At 41.3% G+C, this 19,434-nt stretch overlaps 1 protein-coding gene across 1 annotated transcript; it reads right to left on the bottom strand.

Annotated features, from left to right (window-relative positions):
* Nucleotides 1-815: 815 nt before the first annotated feature.
* LOC117537318 (ryanodine receptor 3-like) lies at nucleotides 816-19,399 on the bottom strand (the record flags this gene model as incomplete). The annotated part of the gene is given in 18 exon segments (XM_034202501.1): nucleotides 816-950; nucleotides 2,296-2,398; nucleotides 7,164-7,364; nucleotides 7,844-8,453; nucleotides 9,217-9,429; nucleotides 9,976-10,202; nucleotides 10,319-10,405; nucleotides 12,187-12,349; nucleotides 14,231-14,391; nucleotides 14,499-14,547; nucleotides 14,671-14,834; nucleotides 15,339-15,547; nucleotides 16,562-16,736; nucleotides 17,622-17,827; nucleotides 18,188-18,332; nucleotides 18,512-18,671; nucleotides 18,766-18,849; nucleotides 19,296-19,399. Coding segments are annotated over 18 exon segments (3,196 nt in total), but the record flags the coding sequence as incomplete, so codon positions are not given.
* Nucleotides 19,400-19,434: the final 35 nt, after the last annotated feature.

Here is a 19,434-nt window from a genome sequence, read left to right as displayed (position 1 = left end):
CATGGTAGACTATCTACTTCTATATGATCTAAATCTGGTGTAGATGTCTCGCTCAATCATCCTGAATCACATCATCTGTCCGCTTCTGAAACTTTCAATAATGCAGGCTAGGTGTGGGAGGTTGGAGGAGAGCATTACAATTGAAAGCAGAGTCCTGCGGTGTAGATGGCCATTAGTCCTCCATTATTCGAAACAGAACATAGCCATGCTTTCAGTAAAGGGCAGCAGAAGGGAATAATGAAACCATTGACCCCAGGTCCAAGCTGAAAACGTGTTAAACCAGAACCCAGGCAGTGTGTGTGTGCTGTGTCATTTATGATGGATACATCTGTACCCATTTCAAGGTTTTTCAATAGCAATTTAATGTTTAATGAAAAATGTGGAACATCAAAGAAAGATTTAAAATGCGTTACGGTTTGCTGCCTTTCCATCAAACCACATTGAGGCTCTCGATACGATCAGTGGCAAGTTGATGCAACAACGGTTCAATCCCGTGCAAGCTGTGTAGCCCTGAGATAAAAGTTTAATTGAGAAAAGTCTCCCACTGCTACCTGTATCATCCTATGCAATAAGAATCCACGTATCCACCGATGTTAGTTGAAAAAATTGTAAAAATGTGTGTTTGTAGTTAGCTTTACCACATTTGAATGCTATTGGAATTAGTTGAACAGGATTGTGTGTTGGACAGCTCATTTGTAAAGCATCAAGGAATTACTTAATACTTCAGATGTTAATGTGTCTCTGCATCTGCTCCTAATCTTTTAGATTCAAATGAAAAAAACAGCTGTGCTTTTTGGTAGTTTAGAGTGACTTACTGGGAGCGGCCTGTTCCTGCTCAGTGGGTTCTGCCTCAGGTTTCTGGGGCGGACCTTTGATCTTGTAGAGCAAGGCGAGCAGACGGCCTTTTATCGAAGTGTCCTGCTCTTCCTCTTCCTCCTCTATGGGAATTCCTGCAAGGGGAAACACATTTCTGTCAGACACTCAAAGTGAGTTGTACTGGCCTTCAGTCACAACTATTACAAAAGTGGCTAAGTCTAGTATGTTAAGACGCCAGTATGGTGGTGTTGACTGTGGTGCCAATACTAGATCATGCCAACCACATGTGACTGGTAGCCTCCATTTCACACCAGGCATATAATCAGTGGCGGCTCCAGAGTATTTGTGTCGGGTAATCTATGGTAGGGCTAACCCATACAGTGGTGGGACTCAAGTCAGTATTTGCAATGCAATTACATACACGCTATATCGCCCCCTTGACAGTGAAACGCCACGCGTGAGGTTTAGATTATGTCTCAATCAAAATGGAACTGTATGAAATAAAACGGCACATTTTTCTTGTAGTAAATAAAAAGGGATCACTGTGAACATGATATGATATGATAGTATGATAGTACACGTTGAAGATCCAAGGGGGATACTGAATGGCAGTTCCGATTGATCTCAATCAATAAGGCATGACGCAGACCCAACGTTTGTTTCGTTGCTGATTGGCTGTAGGTCTATTCAAATTGCATTCTGAGGGATTTTGATCTGACCGTGGCCGCGCTGATATTATTACGCCAGAGAATTTCCACACCTTTAGTGTATAAAACTCCCCCACTACTTAGACTATTCCTTGCACCCCTCTTCTAGCATAAGCCCGAATGGTCTCAACCATATTGCATCAACGTGCACTTGTTGTTACAGCAGGATCAGATTGTGAGTTGTGAACAACACGTATATTTTCGCAAGCCGTGTTCTCAACATTTAGCATTTTGCTTATTATTTCATTTAATTTGCTTACTTTAACATCATTTTTCATGGTGGGGTTAAGGTGGGGCTAAGGTGGGGCTAAGGTAGGGCTAAGCCATTTCTTGGTATGGCTGTAGCCTACCCCAGCCATACCCTGGCGCCGCCACTTCATATAATGAGTACAACACAAAAATCACTCTGTGTCTTGTTATTTAAGTCAAGAATCAAGAAGAATCACTTTGTGTGAGAAGATATCTTCAGTTTCTAATAAATAAAATGAGAATTTGCCTCGTCAGTTAAATGATTTAAAAATATGACTCACTAAGCAGTTTATGGAAACTGCAAAACAATATTCGGTTAATCCTCTTTGGCAGGAATATAGTATATATGCCTGTATTAGACAGTTTTATTATGTGTATATCATTTCTTAAAAGCCTGCAAATTAGCCTCTCTAGAAGTCCTGTATGCCCTGCATGGGCTGCAAAATATTACATTATTATCATATATGAATCAACATCAACAATATTTGTAAAGTATAAAACCGAGCTAGCAGTGGGACTCTACCACAGTGCAGTCGCAATTCTTCATGGAAGATGTTGAGCTCTTCCTGGATCTCCTCCGGACAGGGGCAGTCCTCCCCTGCACTGAAATTCAGCAGGATATTGATCTGCAGGAAACAGACAAACATATCAATAAGGTTGAAAGGAGAGTGTTGGGAATGGAATATAAACATATTTTAGATAGCAGGAGGGATGAGGAGGAGTGAGAAATAAGCCCACAAGTGTGTGAAAAAGGCATAAAGAATGATGGCACACACAGAGAGAAGCACCATTAATATTCGGAGCCATAACTCAATAGCAGAAACCTGCGTAGTCTCCTACAGTGAGAGAGGCAGAAACTTCAAATAGTATCCGTCTGATCAATGCAGTGAGGAACAGTATGAAGCTTTTTTAAATCAAGTCTAGTGAAAAGTATACATATGAGATGATTTACAAATTGCTTTAATGGTTAATTATTCTAACTGCTATGTTTGCTTTATGTCACAAGCTAACTATAAAACAGACTAAATATACATGAGCTGCTTCCCTGGGCTAAGGCAAATGCAAAGTCCAGTTTAGGCTTTTCTGATGTCTATTCCTGGCAGGGCTTTTTAATAAACCATGGGAGGAACATACAGCAGTCTTTGCCTACAGTATACACCTGCTGCTGACCACTACCCCAGCTAGCGGGGAACGTTCTCACAACTCTGGCTAACGTTACCTAACAGGTTCTAATGCGCCCTCGCTGCGAGGGGGACCCAAGTTCCCATCAGCAAAAACACATGGGTTTGCTATCCTGGCTCCAAGATGGTGGAATGAGCTCCCCATTGACATCAGGACGGCAGATAGCTTGCACATCTTCCGGCGCAGACTGAAAACTCATCTCTTTCGACTCCACTTCGAGCGATAGAACTATTAACAAAGCACTTTTATACTAATAAAGGACTCGCTTATCTAAAGCCAGTTGAGCAGCACTTGAAATGTTTGGCTCTATGAAACCTGATGTACTTATATGATTCTGTTTTCTTCAAGGTTGTGTCTTCCTGGTCGAATGTACTTATTGTAAGTCGCTTTGGATAAAAGCGTCAGCTAAATGCAATGTAATGTAATGTAATAAGGTTTTAAAGAAACGTTTTAATCTGATGTTCAAATAACCTTTTTAGGATGTTTATTTTTTCAAATAATGTTCCTATAAGGTTTAAGGTTAACTAAGACATAACGTTTTAACTGCAACATTCAGAGGATGTTTTGAGGATGTTATTGAGGCCTGAGATGACAGAAAGTGTTTTATAAAACATTCCTTTAATGTGATATGTTAACAAAGGAACGTTTTGCCTCCAACATTCTAAGGATGTGTTTTGGACGTTGTTGGGTAACACATTAAAGATGTTCTTTATAAAACATTCCCTCAATGTTACATGATAACCAAAGAAGAACATTTTGAAAGCAACATTTGGATAATGTTTTCAGGAGGTTATTCTTTTTTTATAAAATGTTCCTGTGATGCGAAATATTAACACTGTCATGGTCAACGTCAGATTTATTTGTAGTGCGCTTTAAAAAACAAACTTGTTGCATTTGTTTGAAAAGGATGTTTAAAAGAAATCTGATTGTCACCACATTTTCCTTTAAAAAAACAAAACAAGCACGTAATTCATGATATTGCATGTTTGCGTAGGCATGTCTGAGTTCCCAGCTAGACATTGTTGGTTCTAAAACCATTCATTGTTCTAGGAATGGTTTCATCGAGAAGTTTTATTTTGGTTCCTAGAATGTACTTCTGAAAGTTAGGATAACATTCTCTAAAAACATTCTTAAAATGTTTGGTGATAAAATTGTTCGAACATTATACCCCAAGTGTTTTTGTTGTTTATGCACATATCTCTATGGCAGTGTTTCTCAAACTTTTTCGTACCAAGGACCACTTAACCAATAAAAAAACACTCGCGGACCACCTAACTCCACAAATATCCAAAAACACATCGTTTTTCTAGAACAGATTACAAATCGCCTGAAAATGGTACAAACAGGCGGCTACATGTGTGACGAAGGTGTTGCACTTGGCTATATTATGCAATCGAAACTTAAGCTCGCTCCATTGCGGAGATATTCCCGCGAGAGTGCGGAAAACTTACATTTATTCATTTATTTAAAATGTGAAATGTTATCAATATACTCACGGACCACTAGGGGGCGCTCACGGACCACCAGTGGTCCGTGGACCACACTTTGAGAAGCACTGCGAGTCTATGGTCATATGGATCGAATAACACTTAGAAAACCAAAGACAGAGATATCGAAGAACGGACCGACTATCACTGCCGTCCCTGAAACCCCCCCCCCACCACCGGCCTGCTCTACACGGCTGGGAGCAATCTCCAATCAACCACACCTGCAACCTGCTCATCAGCCACACTATGAAAGCCTGCAGCCTGCACTCATTCCCTGCCGGATTGTTGCCGTGAAAGGTTTGTTGCGTGCCGCTCTAGCTTTTTGCCAGCATATTCTTTGACAACTTTGGCTATTTTTGCCTCACACTCATTTTTGTGTCTCTCCCAGGAGGAATCCAAGGCCTTCCACACTCCCAAGACCAGCCAGGCCTCTCCACCCTGGAACAACTGTTTCCCACTGCTGCCATAACCAACCTCCACTCCCAACTCCCCTTTTCTAATAAACAAATGTTACTTTCACCAGCTGATTCCGAGTCATCCTTTTACATGTGTTAATAGTCAAATTCCAATAGTTAAGTAAACTATCAAAATCATCCTAATGACCACAGTGGTCAGTCCACTTACCCAGGAATTTTGAGTTGAACAATTACAGGAATATTATGTCTTTATGTTCTAATAATGTAAAAATATTTTAGTAAATTGTTACCACAGAACATTTGCATAATGTTTTAAACATAAAGCATGTTATCCTTCTCTAAAATAATAACATTCTGGTAACATACAAAAATCTAACTTGCAGCTGAACACGTTTTAAGAACAGTAGGGCATAATGTTCTAACAATGTTATCACCAAACATTTTAAGAATGTTTTTAGAGAACGTTATCCTATCTTTCAGAAGAACGTTCTGGGAACCAAAAGAAAACTTCCCGCTGAAAACATTTCTAGAACAATGAATGTAACATTCTCAGAATGTTTTTAGAACCAAACATTTCTAGCTGGGACTCTACTTATTCCTCAGCGATCAGAGTGTAGCTGTAGGGCTGTGATTAAGGATGTACGGCTCAGAGAAAGAGTAATTAAAAATGTTTTTGAACATGAAAGCTTTGCAGTGGTGCAGATCTAAAAAAATCTTTACGGCACTGCTGTGTTGCAGGGACTCTTCTCAGCACAAACGCAAAGGATCCAAACACAACCAGAACAGAGACGGCTGGTACTTTCTTGCTAATGGGCAGGAAGAATAATGTTGTACCCCTCTCTTCCTTTCTACTCTGAGACACACTGAAAGAGATATGGATGTCGAACGGGGACAGCTCATTAGCTACAAGGATCGGAGCTCCTGGCTCTTCAGTGTGCTGACACAGGTATTACACACAGGGCTGAAGAACACTTAAAACAGGGCCGTAAGGGAGAACAGAGATCAGAGGAAATGCTTTACTCTGTGTTGTAGTTAACCAATAAGCAGCAAGAGGAAATACTCAATCACAGGGTTACATTGATTTTGAGAAGTATGGGTTTCCATCTTCAAACAGTTACAACGATAGTATAATTGCGAGCTTGTCATTCACTTAATCTCTATTACTCATGGTATAAAAACATAATAGTGGAGATAAACACATTTATATTGGCCCGTTTAATGGTTATCCATTACAAAAATCTATCATATTGTATCCCAATTATGGACTACACGACGACTACCGTGGTGGATGAGTGAATGTGGATAAAAAATAAAAGGTGTCTGCCCCCAGAGTGCCCACTGCCCTGATGGCAAAGCACAAGGAAACCTGAGTCTGACCTCTTAGACGAGAAAAAGGCAGATTGCTTCAACATCTGCTATCAGTATAAGTATAAACCCTCAGGAGATTATTTTGGTCTGATAGTTTCAGATAGCACAGACGGCACTAAAGTTGGTTTCATTTCCTCACAGCATCTATGCTCTGGTCTAACAGGTATTTCTTATATTGTAAAATGTTTGTGTTGTTACACTTGCCTTAAATTATTACTCCGTTTGGTTTATTAAAACCGGTTCGGAACATTGCATTCAATTTCAAGTCAAACTTGAAAAAGAGATGTTGTTTTTAAAGTTTCCCACACAATGAATGAGTGCTGCATTAAACTTCGACACAGTGCTGCAAAAACTATTTTGGACTCTTAAATGTCAGCTGTTTAACTTTCGATGCACGGTCAACTCACTCAAAGTTCAATTTAGCCTCACATATGGCCCAATGTACCCTTTGGGAAAACCAGCTGGAAATAAAGTTAAAGCTGGGGGGAGGATCTTTTACTTGTAATTGAACGTCCGTTGCATTCAAGCCGCTGCCAAATGAGTTCATATAATGCTGAATAAGCACACAGCTGCCAGGAAAAGCTCTCTGCATTTCGTCGTATACAGGAGTTATATATTCCAGAAACTTAGCTTTCGCCTTACAGCTAGCTGTTGCTCTGTTGCTATCATCTCTCCCATATGGTAATTACCTTTTTCCTGCTAGAGGGGGGAGAGAAAAGTTAGGAAACAACGAAAAGGCATCCTAGGAAACAACAAAACCCTGTGCTCCGGTCTAATTCTCTGACTCTGTCCCTGTCGAGGTTATTGATTATTTTCACCTCAAAGGCTCAGGTGATTTTTGGGGGGTTTTGTTCCTTTAATACCTCGAACCACCTTGAACATAAATCACAGGTTGTAAACTGTTCTCCTAGTTTGTTGTTTCCACTGCAGTATAGTACCTGCTCATGTGGGGGTGAACGAAACTCTTTGGTCTTCTTGGCAGTGACGGCGGCGGACATTTCGAACGCCAGCATCAGCTCGTTGTAGCGGAACTTCTGGTTGTACTGCAGCTTGGACACAAAGTCGTCTGAGAAGGACACGATGGACTCGATGCGGTGCTTCAGCTCACAGTCACAGAAGTAGTGCAGCAGCTCGCACATCTGAAAAGAAGACGTTATTCAGCGAGGATGGCAATCTAGAGTACATCGAGAAGTTCCAGTGTCTCTTTCTACTCTAACTGTCTGTTAAACAGGATGATTTTCAAATAAATTGACTTTTTTCTGTTAAACAGGAAGAAAACTCACATATTATAACATCTCCAAGAAATTATCTGCCCCCATTTTCATAATGCACAGAATAAAGCTTTCTTGTCATCATGTGGACTCTTTGTCATTGATAGGAGCATTACTATTCAAGCACTGCCTTCCTTTAGCACTCACGCAGTCACTTCTCTGGGAGATATAACTCATAAAGCCACTGGATTCCTTATAAAAGAGGAATAAGTGAAGCAAATCGGATGGGGGGGATTTAAATCGAATGAAATCTTAGAATATGAATTGATGGACTTATGATTATATGCAACGATGTCCAATTGAATGGCTGAAATGTGTGTGCATGTTTTCACTCTGTTTATCATCACCTGGCGTTTGACGGGCTCGGGCAGGGACTTCGCCAGCAGACCTTTGATGAGTGGTTTACTGTCTTTAGTCTCGTCCTCTCCCGCCTCCACAGCCTTCTCCTCGTTCTTGCTCACTTCCTCTTTCTCCCCCGCCACGGCCACCTCGTCCCCCTTGGCGTCCTCGCCCTCCTTGGCCTCTCCGAACACGTTGGGAGCGATCAGGAGGAGAATTATCCTCACCTCCTCGCTGGTCAGGACTCCCATGGTTAACAGCGTTCCTGTCAGCTTCAGGATGGGGACGAACTGGTACTCCACGCTGCCGCCCACCGGGTCTCGGATGTGCGTTCCTCCGCCTTGCACGGCCTCGGTGAGCATGCTGATGGCCTTCTCCTTCAGGCTGCCCAGAGGGATCTCCGGGCTGTACAGGTACTGCTGGCGCCTCGTGTTGATGATGCCGACGGGCGAGAAGTTAACTCGAGGTTTGAGAGAGGTGCTCAGGTCCACGCCAGGCAGCGAGTGCCGCTTGGACTCGTCGGGGAACAGTTTGATGGAGCGAGTCTCCGCGGTTACAGGGATGATGAACTCGTTGTTCATCATTAGGCGAGCCTCCTTTGCCGTTTCAAGATGGATGCTGGCAACAAGAAAAATAACGAGTTCAATCATCATACACATCTGGAGGCATAGGCCATTTTGCTTATCAGGAAATAACCATTCAGTATTGTAGTTCTAAAAATAAGCTCCCTAAGTGGTATAAATGTGCAATTACTAAGATTTGTATAGCCCCACAGCACAGAATGACCATAATGCATCTGTGGGAGGTGACAGGGCTGTTGATCAATACCAGTGAGTTAGCAATTATGTGACAAATTGCAGAGACACCGAGTTCTCAAACACAATGTGGTTCATAATAATAGTTTTGAAAACAAAACTCTCCAGCCACGGGGATATTAACACCCTCTTTTAATGATGTTTGTTTGGTGATAATGGAAGAAAGCACTTTGTCTTGAAAGTAGCAGGGGAAATTTATAATGTAGGATTTATACTAATTATGTGCATCTGCAGTTCAGCTGAGAATTTACTGTGACATTATGTGAGGAAATGAGAGGCGGGATTATACATGATGACATCGAGGTATAATAGAGATTAATTATGACTCATTTACTTTGTGGTCTTGTGTGCAGCTCAGACACTTTTTAGTAATATGTGCTGGAGTTGATGTTGTGATAATTCATAATACTAGCATTGTTCATCATTTACGGTATGTCTCTTATTAATACAAATATTTCAAACGATGTCTTCTCTTATTGTTTAAATGTAGACAAAACTATTTAATTTCCCAAACTGCAGGAAAAATTATTATAATGTTATATTTAAAACAACTGCAAACACCACACCTGATGAGGACATTGTAGAAGCCCTCCCTCAGCATGCCAGACAGGTACTGGTTGTCGATGGTGTAGAGGAGCTGTGTTTGGTCCAAGTGGCTGCAGAGGGCGTGAGCAACGCGCGTGTTTCCCAGCGCACAGAGGGCACTGTACAGCTTCAGAGTGTGGTAGTGGAACTTTCTCAGGCCTTCAAGCTCCGATAACTCCAGGATGTCCAAACACCTGGAAGAAAGCAGGAAACGAATGGGTTAATGGAGAACTATTTATACTATTTAAACTGCATATTACCCAACACCAAGATGAATTCATTCCCAAAATGGTGGCAAAGTGTTTGTAACTGCACCTACTAATCTAAAAGACTGAAGTTGTTTTATTATTTTACTTTTAGCATCAATATAATCACCAAATCAAAATCACATAACCTTTGAGACAGAGAACCTTCAGTACACAACCAGACCATGAACGGAAAGCATTAAAACACACTATACATTACTGAGTGACACAGGTGGGATTTCAAATCTGCAACTGACAACATGAGAGTTTATGGAAAATGTGCTCCTAATACTAACAACACAATGCCATTTGATTAAGGCAGAATGTATTATTATAGTGTTTCAAAGTGTTATTATGTCTTTCAAAAGTCCCCACCACTTTTCAGTTTCCTTTTCCTAGATAATGTAAGTACTTCATAACATTGTATAGCATCTGCAGCAGAAGAAGGTGTTTACAGTTTATGTTCTAAGGCAACATGGCATCCATGCTGCACACCTGTTCTCCTCAGGAATATGTACGGCCATCATCTCCAGCGGCTCCAGACACTGCACCACCCAGCCGTGCCTCTCGCTGACCCGAGCCGCCTCCACCCTGAGGAAGGTGTTCGGCATGCGGCTCCACAGCACGGCCACGATGGTCTGCACATCCAGGCGCGGCGGGCACTGCGGCACCGGGTTCCTGCTCTCGCTCTTAAATATGGCAGACGAGAGCGGCATTGCATCCTGGGAGCAGAGGGAGAAGACGGAAATAATATAAAGGGACAATATTTTATAAAGGTAAACAATGTTAACGAATGAATGGAACAGGTGCTTTTGAAAATGTGCTTTTGGATACACACCTTGATCTTGACAAATTCAAACTGGAAGAGGTTTGCACTGGTAGGGCGTACGAACACAGCTGGGAACAGCTTGGTATTTGGCTCCACCTGAAACAAAACAAAGCTCCGTCATTAACATCAGAGATTTAGTCATTTCGATTCATGGGATTTATCAAGACATTGAATTGAAACAAAGTCAGCTCTGAAGGCAAGGCAAGTTTATTTATATAGCACCTTTCAACACAAGGCAATTCAAAGTGCTTTACAAAAATGAAAGACATTAAGAGCATTAAGAAACATATTATAAAATGATATCTAGAAACACTCATTTAAAAGCAAAGATAAAAAGCAAAGATAATAAAAGTTACAGTGCAGTCTAAGATATGAATAGTTCAATTAAAATCAGCGGCAAAAAGAAAAGTCTTCAGCCTGGATTTAAAAGTAGTCAGAGTTGCAGCGGACCTGCAGGTTTCTGGGAGTTTGTTCCATATATTTGGAGCATAATAACTGAACGCTGCTTCTCCATGTTTAGTTCTGACTCTGGGGACAGAAAGCTGACCAGTCCCTGAAGACCTGAGAGATCTGGATGGTTCATAATTTAGCAGGAGGTCAGAAATGTATTTTGGGCCTAAACCATTCAGTGCTTTATAAACCAGCAGCAGTATTTTGAAATCTATTCTTTGACACACAGGAAGCCAGTGTAAAGGCTTCAGAACAGGAGTGATGTGATCCACTTTCTTAGTGTTAGTGAGGACTCGAGCAGCAGCGTTCTGAATCAGCTGCAGCTTCCGAATAGATTTTTTAGTGAGACCTGTGAAGACACCATTACAGTAGTCGAGTCTACTGAAGATAAAAGCATGGACAAGTTTTTCCAAATCCTGCTGTGACATTAGTCTTTTAATCCTAGATATGTTCTTTAGGTGATAGTAGGCTGATTTAGTAATTGTTTTAATGTGACTGTTGAAGCTCAGCTCTAAAGTAACGTGTAAGTGGAATCTAAGCTCAGCATTGTGCTCCTTCTAGTGTCTGTCTGGTTTCAAATCCAACACATTTCACAAGGCTTTTTCGCCTCTAAGCTCAGGGCTTAGCTGGAGTTTTGAATGGAAATTCAATAACTATCCATTGGTGTACTGATGACAGCCATTTAAGACGAAAGAAAAATATAAAGGCGCTAAAACAACTGAAAGCATAACAAGACGGAAAGCTTTGAATCAAGTTTAAGCCCCTGGAATCCCTCAGAAGGCTTCCTTCGTTTATATCTATTCGAAATTCATGACTAACTCAAGAACTGAGATGAAGAAAGAAAAAAGACAATAACAGAGATACAGAAGTGAAGAAAACTTAGATCTGAGATAGATCTAATCTAAAGGCATCATTTTGTCGTCTAGTCAGGTATTCGATTTGATTTGTTGAACTGGGAGATCAGCGAGGCGAGGCGAGGATTACTGAGCAGATGTCTCTCCTTGTGGAGACTCGTGGATTGAAAAGCAATGAGAATGTAATGGTGTATTTTCCTAACAGCCTTTCTGCAGGGCTAATTTACTGCAGTGCAAATGTGTTCAAATCACCAAAAGGGAAGAAAGAAGGGAGTGTTTGTTTTAAATGTGTGTGCAGGCGATACAATTATGTCTGAGTGGCATCATACCAAAGATTTTAAACAAAACACTCAAAAGTTCCCAATCTCTGAATATAATAGTGTTGAGAAGTAGTACATTTGAACAACATTTAAATGTGTTTTCTCCAGATTGAAAAGACAATAAAACAGCATGCCAACTCTTAGAAACACAGAGGAGAAAAACTGTATATTTACTACTGGAAAAATAATATTAAAGTGCACATACTGAATGATATAAGGTCCCCCATAAGACTGTGCTATCATCTTTAAGTACCTGATATGATGTGGACAGCTCCTTGCCGTTGGCAGTGAAGGAGACGAGGCCAGTGGCCAGGTCGATCTGACAGCCGATCTCCAGGTCAGAGTTGGAGCGGCTGGAGGAGGACGGGTCGATGGCGTCCGCTCCACACACAATGTAGCAGTTACTCCTCTGCACACTGCAGCCACAACAGCAGGAGACAAGCTTAGCAAGCACAAACCCATTTCAATATTACCAACCACAGGGCAACAAATGAAAAATAACTATTTTGTGCGCATTATATTTTCATTATCTCACATTCATCACTCTGTGTCGTCGCATTCATATTCATTCTGTTACACACAGAGCTCTTTTCAGCTAAAGATACTATGCTATTAAAAGGTCATATTTTAGATCAGTATGGCAACTTAGTTACAATCATAAATGTTTGTTAATCAACATTAATTTGCTATTTGACAGAGGTTATGAAATACTTTGGATGAAGTTAATGTCCAACATACTTAGGGTTGGGAACCGAAACTCGGTTCCAGATGAGAACCGATAAGAAAATGCCGGGTACCGGGTACCCATACAAAATACACAATTTCGGTTCTGCTTAACGGTTCCTAAACGCGGTAGACCCTGTATTCCAGCGGGTCCGTCTGCACCGCGGTGCTGCGGTGACCCGGTGGAATACAGGGCGGACCTGGAGAATCACAGAACGTCCGGTCGTCAGCGGGCCGTTGACGGCCGGCTCGGTACGCTGACGGCCGGCACCGCCCTTCATTTTTTTAAACGGCATCATATAAATTGCGCTGACAGGCGACAGAGGTCCACAGTTGCCCCGCAGCGATGCTCCCCCGCCCTCCCGTAGACATTTCACGAGCTCAGTCACTTATCACCAAAGATAGGTCGCGGTAAACACTCTGAAGTGAGGCTCCACTACACTAAAAAATAAAAGGCAAAGTGTAATGCCTGTTAATAGCTTGCCACAGGCATAGCTCAGTTAAAATAAAGCACAGCTATTGTGCAATACATTTGTATTGCATGTATATTTTTTAGTAACAATTTCAGTTAAAGCTTTTAAGAATAAATATATTTTTGTTATCTAAACGTTTGACCTCTTTATTTTACAATTTTGGAATCGAAACGGGGAATCGATAAGAACCGGAATCGATAAGCAGAACCGGAATCGAAATCGGAATCGATAAATTTCAAACGATACCCATCCCTAAACATACTTGTGCCTTTTCTTGCAATAGCCAGAAGTGCATTCACTCACAACTATCGATATAACTATGACTCTCTTTCCGAACAAATTATGTTTAATCTTTTAAAAGTTATCATGCAACACAAAGCCCTACAGTATTATCATGGATCAACTTTATTAATTGTAAGTTGAATTTAGACTTAAAGGTAGCGCTAGAATTTGAAAATACACAACCGGAGAAAATCTGCCACTTCCTTACAGAGCCCCTCCTCCAACACACACGAACGCGCACATGACCAATGAGGGCACGAGATAAGTTTGTGCACAGATGGAAGGCTGACAGGCAGGTAGGCCATCCAGTTACTTTAGCCGGGCCGGCTCAGATGATTGGTCGTGCTTTTTACAGTACCACGGCTTCCACAGATGAAATGTTTTATGTATTTATTGTCAAAGCATTTAATTTATTCATTGCTATCGGGATGTTAAGAGCATTCCATGAAATATAACTAAGTGTTTTGGAAGTGAATTACCTACCCCACCTTTACATATTATAGTAACATGTGAAGGGGTTTGTGTGTTGCAAATGACTGAAAAAGGTATTGTCAAAAAAACACAAATGTAGTTTAAATGATTAATATCTAAAAAGAAAATTCACACAGGGTCCTGAAGGCCTCAGCACAGCAGAGGATTCTAACCGAAGCCACTTACAGTATGACCTTCCCTAAATTTCTGTATGCTGGCAGATATCTGGTATTCCTAGAAACTCCTTCATTTCCTTAGAGAACCCAGTAAAGCTGCTGACTTCCCCATCTACATAACACTTTTATGACGTCCTATAAAATCCAGATATTAAAATAAAAGTGAGCTTGCCTCTCATGTACCCGCCCTCTCTCGTCTCCCAGGGTGACGGTGACTCTCCGCATCTTGTTGAGGCTGAAGTCCTTGCTATAGAAATGATAGTCCGGTGTGACCCAGCCCACCCAAATTGAGGCGGGGTCCTGTCCGGCAAACACTCTCACTGAGTGGTAGTACTGCCATTAAAAAAAAAAACACACAGGAAAATTACAAAGAGCAAAAGAAATGGTAGTCATCAATAAACAATGTTTTCTAGACTTGTATTTTTGAGAATTGTATTTACAGTTGTGATCCTTCCAAAGTCAACAGTTCCATCTTCTTTTGGAAGATGGCTGAAAATAAACATATTTACAAGTTATAAGAACAACAAAGAGTATTTTGTATATTGCACTAAATCGTCTAATTAATCAATCTGACATAAACATTTTTATATTTGTCAATGCTGTGACAATGACCTGAGTTTCAGAGAATCGTCCAGTATCTTGTCTGCAGAGTAGAAGTCCACAGGCATGCTCAGTCTGCAGTAGGTCATGTCACTGTTGCTGTTCTGCGTGCCGAACGTCTTGTGGGTGACCTTGAGGCAGGGAGGGCTGTCTACTGTCCCGTCGATCCTCGTCACCTGAGGAGTTATGAATCAGAGAGAGAGAGTGAATGAAACTCCAAAGAAGTGGATCGATATGCATCTTCAATAGGTCCATCAACTCCAGCAGTACTGTTCAATATAGCCATGTTGGTATGCATGGAGAACGTTAGAGAGCTGGCTGAAGTCTGGCCCTGTTTATAATGATTGCCCATCTCCAAGTGGTGACAGAGCATGCACTATACCCACAACAACCAGGGTTTAAAGGGGTCCTATTGTGCTTTTGGGCGGTTCCCCTTTCCTGTGGTGTGTTATGTAGGTTTTTGTGCATGTAAAAGTTCTGCAAATGCTAAAATCCCAAAGTTCCCTCCAGAAGAACACGTTCACTGTCATATAAAAAGGTTTGAATGCCAAAAAATAATATTAAAATTAAAGCTGCATGTTACATGTCTGTGTTGCATGTCTGGCAATCTGAATGAGAATCTCTGTTGCAACAAACATAACACGACACTCCTAACAATACTAATGTAAATGTGTAATCACCTCGATATGCTGGTGTTCTTTGGGTATGTTGACAAAGGTAGGAAGGCGCTTGCTGAACCACATGGTGATGGCTCTGTTCATGTTCACTCCAAAGGGCTCGAAGCCCTCCTGGAGTCCACACATGGTGTAGTACTTGAAAGTGCTGGCGTCCTTTCCCAGGTTCATGTGTCCCACCTGTCCGATGCCCATACTGCACACGGGGATGAAACCTGGAGGAGAGTCAGGAGACATTGGTGGTCAAGTCAATATCGGTCTAAGTATGAAACATAATTCAGTCATGCTATCCCTTAAAAATAAAAGGTTCCTTTCTTTTACAAAGTTGGACACCTTTCTTTGCACATTTCATTAAAAAGTTACTCAGACTTTTTTCCTACCCTGACTGATGTGATCCGTCTTCCTCAAGAATAACATTTAATTAGTCTGGTGTTTTATAAAACCTTGGAAAAAAACACCTCGGGAAAAAGTGGAATTGATCAAAGTGTCAAAAGACAACTGTTCAACTTTCCCTCATTCCCAACGCTGCTCAGAGTACAGTCCACGGCTCTCCTGCCAACAGCCTGAGGTCTCCCCCTTTCCTTTTGAGTCGTGCATAGGGAGGCTTTCCCTCACTGCCACCGACACAACCCTTTAAACGTTATGCAGATGTGTGATGACATCTCAATCATATAAAAGAACATGCAGTATAGTGTCATCTGGCAACTTTTTCGGCCAGTGCTAACTTCGTTCATTGATAACAAGTTGGCAACACCGCACATACTGCATACCACATACTGGCTTCTTGGCTTGAATTGAGCCTGCTAAGCAAAGAAAGTACTGTAGAAGAAAAAACATGTCTATTGCTACTTAAATAAATATATTTCAACTACTAACACTATTCTACAAGGATTTGGCCCTTAAAGAGCCTTTTGTAATATATATTAGTCATGTAAGCATAGTTTTTTAATTGTGCATACACTAGAATGCATCAGTGCATCAACCATAATAATTAGTTGAATTACCTTACTTTACTTCTCTCTGTCTTTTTCTAAAGGATGGTTGATTTAGTCATTGGCCAAAGCCACAATGGACTTCATTAAATTTCAACATGATTAGCATTTTCTGTTTTCTGTTTTGCCTCATGCCAAACAAACCCAGTCCTACCTCTAGAGATACTGTGGAGGAAACACAGACAGAATAACTGAATAATTTCCTCTCTAAAGTTCACTGGAATATGGAGCCCTCACCGTCCTCCGTCTCAAAGTCGGTGAAGCAGAGCTCAGAGCCCTTGCTGGTGATCAGGAGCTCTCCGTTCAGGGTGAAAATCATGGATTTGTCCTCCATGTTGATCATGCAACCGACCACGTCGCCCGTTTTCCAAGGTTGTCCAAAGTAGCGGCTTCCTGCGTGCATTCGACGACCCTTCAGAAAAAACAAGAAAGCTTTATGTTTTTGCAGCGTATTTTATGACCTCGTCAAATATTGTAATCCAACAGATGCTACTGTAGCTGCAAAGATATTATCATGTGACAGCTCAATTTAAGATTGTTTTCAATAGCAAAAGCAAAGATTATGTCATTTACAATGTATGTTTGTTTTTACACTGCACAATTACTTTCCCCCACAACGGTTTAAAATGTGCCTCCAAACATACTGATCTATTATCAATATTTCACAATGCACAGAATTTAATGTTAATCAAAAGTGTTATTAAGTCCTTCAAAACTAAAATAACTTGTTACCAGGCTCAGCGCAAGTTCAACCAGGAAGACCTTCTTACTCATTCATTTATTATGCTATGTTACCACTCTCTCTCCTCTCAATAAGTGACTCACTCTCCAGCTTAACCAATCACTTCGCTCTATTCTCACAAGCCTATCATAACGCTCCGCTAACCCTTTTAAATCTGCTCTCCCCCTCTGACAGCTGTCATTTCAGGTGACTCGACGCAACCCTCCTCCACCCCTTTTCACCTCCTGTCCCTCTGAATCCAGGGTCAAGCTAAGCCACTCCCCTTCAGACCGAACCCAACCATCCATTCACCACCACCAGTGTCTAGACCCCGGGGGGTTTCATCGGATCGGTTCTCCCCTCCCGAATGATACTTCCTGCACAACGGGGCCTAATCGCCAAAACTCCATTACATTCATTCGTGTATTGTATTCCTTGCAATAAATATGTATTCTTGCATCAAAACCATCTCTCCTGATTGAAATATCACTGGTACAGCCATATTAAAGCAATGATGGATAAATAATGGTTGCTGCTGAAGTTAAAAGGTATAGTGTCCTATTAGAGCTTGTTTACCCTGTATCCATCGAACACGAAGGCCTGGTTGTCCGTCCCCAGCTCCACATCGGGCCTGCAGCCGGGTCTGGCCCAGCCCACCCTCATGTCTCCTCCACTCAGCGCCTCAAACTCAAAGTACCACTTCCCCGTCTTCAAGGCGTACGTCTGCTCCACACGGAAGAAGCGGATGGTCTCGATGTTCTGATCATCCAGCGTGTGGAGAGCTAGAGATGTGAGAGGCATGAAAATGTATACTTTTACTTTATTATTAGGTACATTAAATACTAACTGACACAATATAAAGGATATGAAGCTTAATGTTATAGGCAGCACTGTCTTCAAAGAAATGAAATAATATGTTGGCTGAACAAGATTGACCGTATATCTTTGTAACGCTAATTAAAACCATTTCCATATTCGTTTTAATAAAAAAATACAAATACTATACTCCCGTTTGAGTTGACACTTGAGTTACATGTTAAGTACTGTAGGATTATGACCTAATTATTCACATCAATACTGCTTAAAATGTTAACTAAAACACAGTCGTGCTTACAGAAAACATTTTAACAACATTTCCTTACCCTCCTGGTCTGGGGGGTCGATGTCATATCCATATCCAACCATAGTCCTGATAGCCTCTCTCAAGCTGTCTCTGTTAGATTTCTTCGTGCGCTCGTCCAGTAAAGCGTACGGCACCAGACGAGGATTACGCCTGCTCTTTAAATCCTGAAACAAACAAGGACAATATGTTAACACAATAGAGGAACCAAGCAAGAAGTATGTAAGGACAAACAAAGAACACAAATAAAAGTGTCTCCCAAAATAATACCTTTATTACTTTACTGTAATTTAAAGACAAAGGTTCTGCCTTGTCCTTTTTAAATATAAAGATGAATGACTGTTACCTGCTGGATGCCATAGGTCCATCCTTGTTTAATTCTGTCTTTGGCCCACACGTTGTGTGCATTCTCGGCCAGTTTATCAACCAGAACCTCCTGACCTGCATTCAGTTTCACGTCAGAGAGGTCCTGTGGCGCAGGCTTATATCCATTAGACATCACGTAGCTTTAGAGGAAAGACAAGAGTGCTTCAGCATTTCTTCTTCTTCATAACATTATAATTGGTAATGTCAGCATCATATAAAGTATTGCTAACTTACTCTTTGGGAAGTTTGACTTTCTTCAGATCGTCCTCAGCGTTCGCAAAAGCCTGAGCAACATGGCAGCCAAGAGCCAACAGGGTCCTGAGAGTAAAAGAGACAATTAAAACTAAAAATATATATAAACTGATGCAAATATTCAAGCCCCATTACACTGTTAGATGTTTCCTCCTGACACCAGCAGAATCCTGAGTGCTTCATTTGTTACACTGCTCATTAGCCATACAGTGAAATCCTTGTTGGTCAATAGCTACACTATGCACGGCCGGATGTTGTTGTGAGGATAAATGGCAGATATTGAGCATTTGACTCGGCTTTATTGAGCAGAGGGACACGTTTGTTTTACAGTGAGATGACTGAGAAGTTGGCTCAAATAAGCTTCCTTGAAGATCGATACTGGAATTCAATCAAGAGATGCAAGTCATTACAAGCACTGCTTTAATCTGGGCCTTAAACTGCTCCCGCGCTGCATTCAGCAAGGCTCCCATGAATAAAGTAATTGGATTATTTAGCAAACTGCCCGGCCTTACTTAAGTGTTTCACTAGACATCTGCACGTTGTAGTTCCTTTCAGTTTCAGGCAGCTTTCCGAAATCAACAAGGCATGGGTGCTGCCTCTTGTTGTCATCACGGACCTGAGGAGAAAGCAGTCATTACTGTATGCAGTATA

The sequence above is a fragment of the Gymnodraco acuticeps genome, unplaced genomic scaffold (genome assembly GCF_902827175.1).
Source record: "Gymnodraco acuticeps unplaced genomic scaffold, fGymAcu1.1, whole genome shotgun sequence".
NCBI classification, from domain to species: Eukaryota; Metazoa; Chordata; class Actinopteri; order Perciformes; family Bathydraconidae; genus Gymnodraco; species Gymnodraco acuticeps.
The sequence above is the reverse complement of the archived record's forward strand: the minus strand, read 5'-3'. Positions and strand labels throughout refer to the sequence as shown.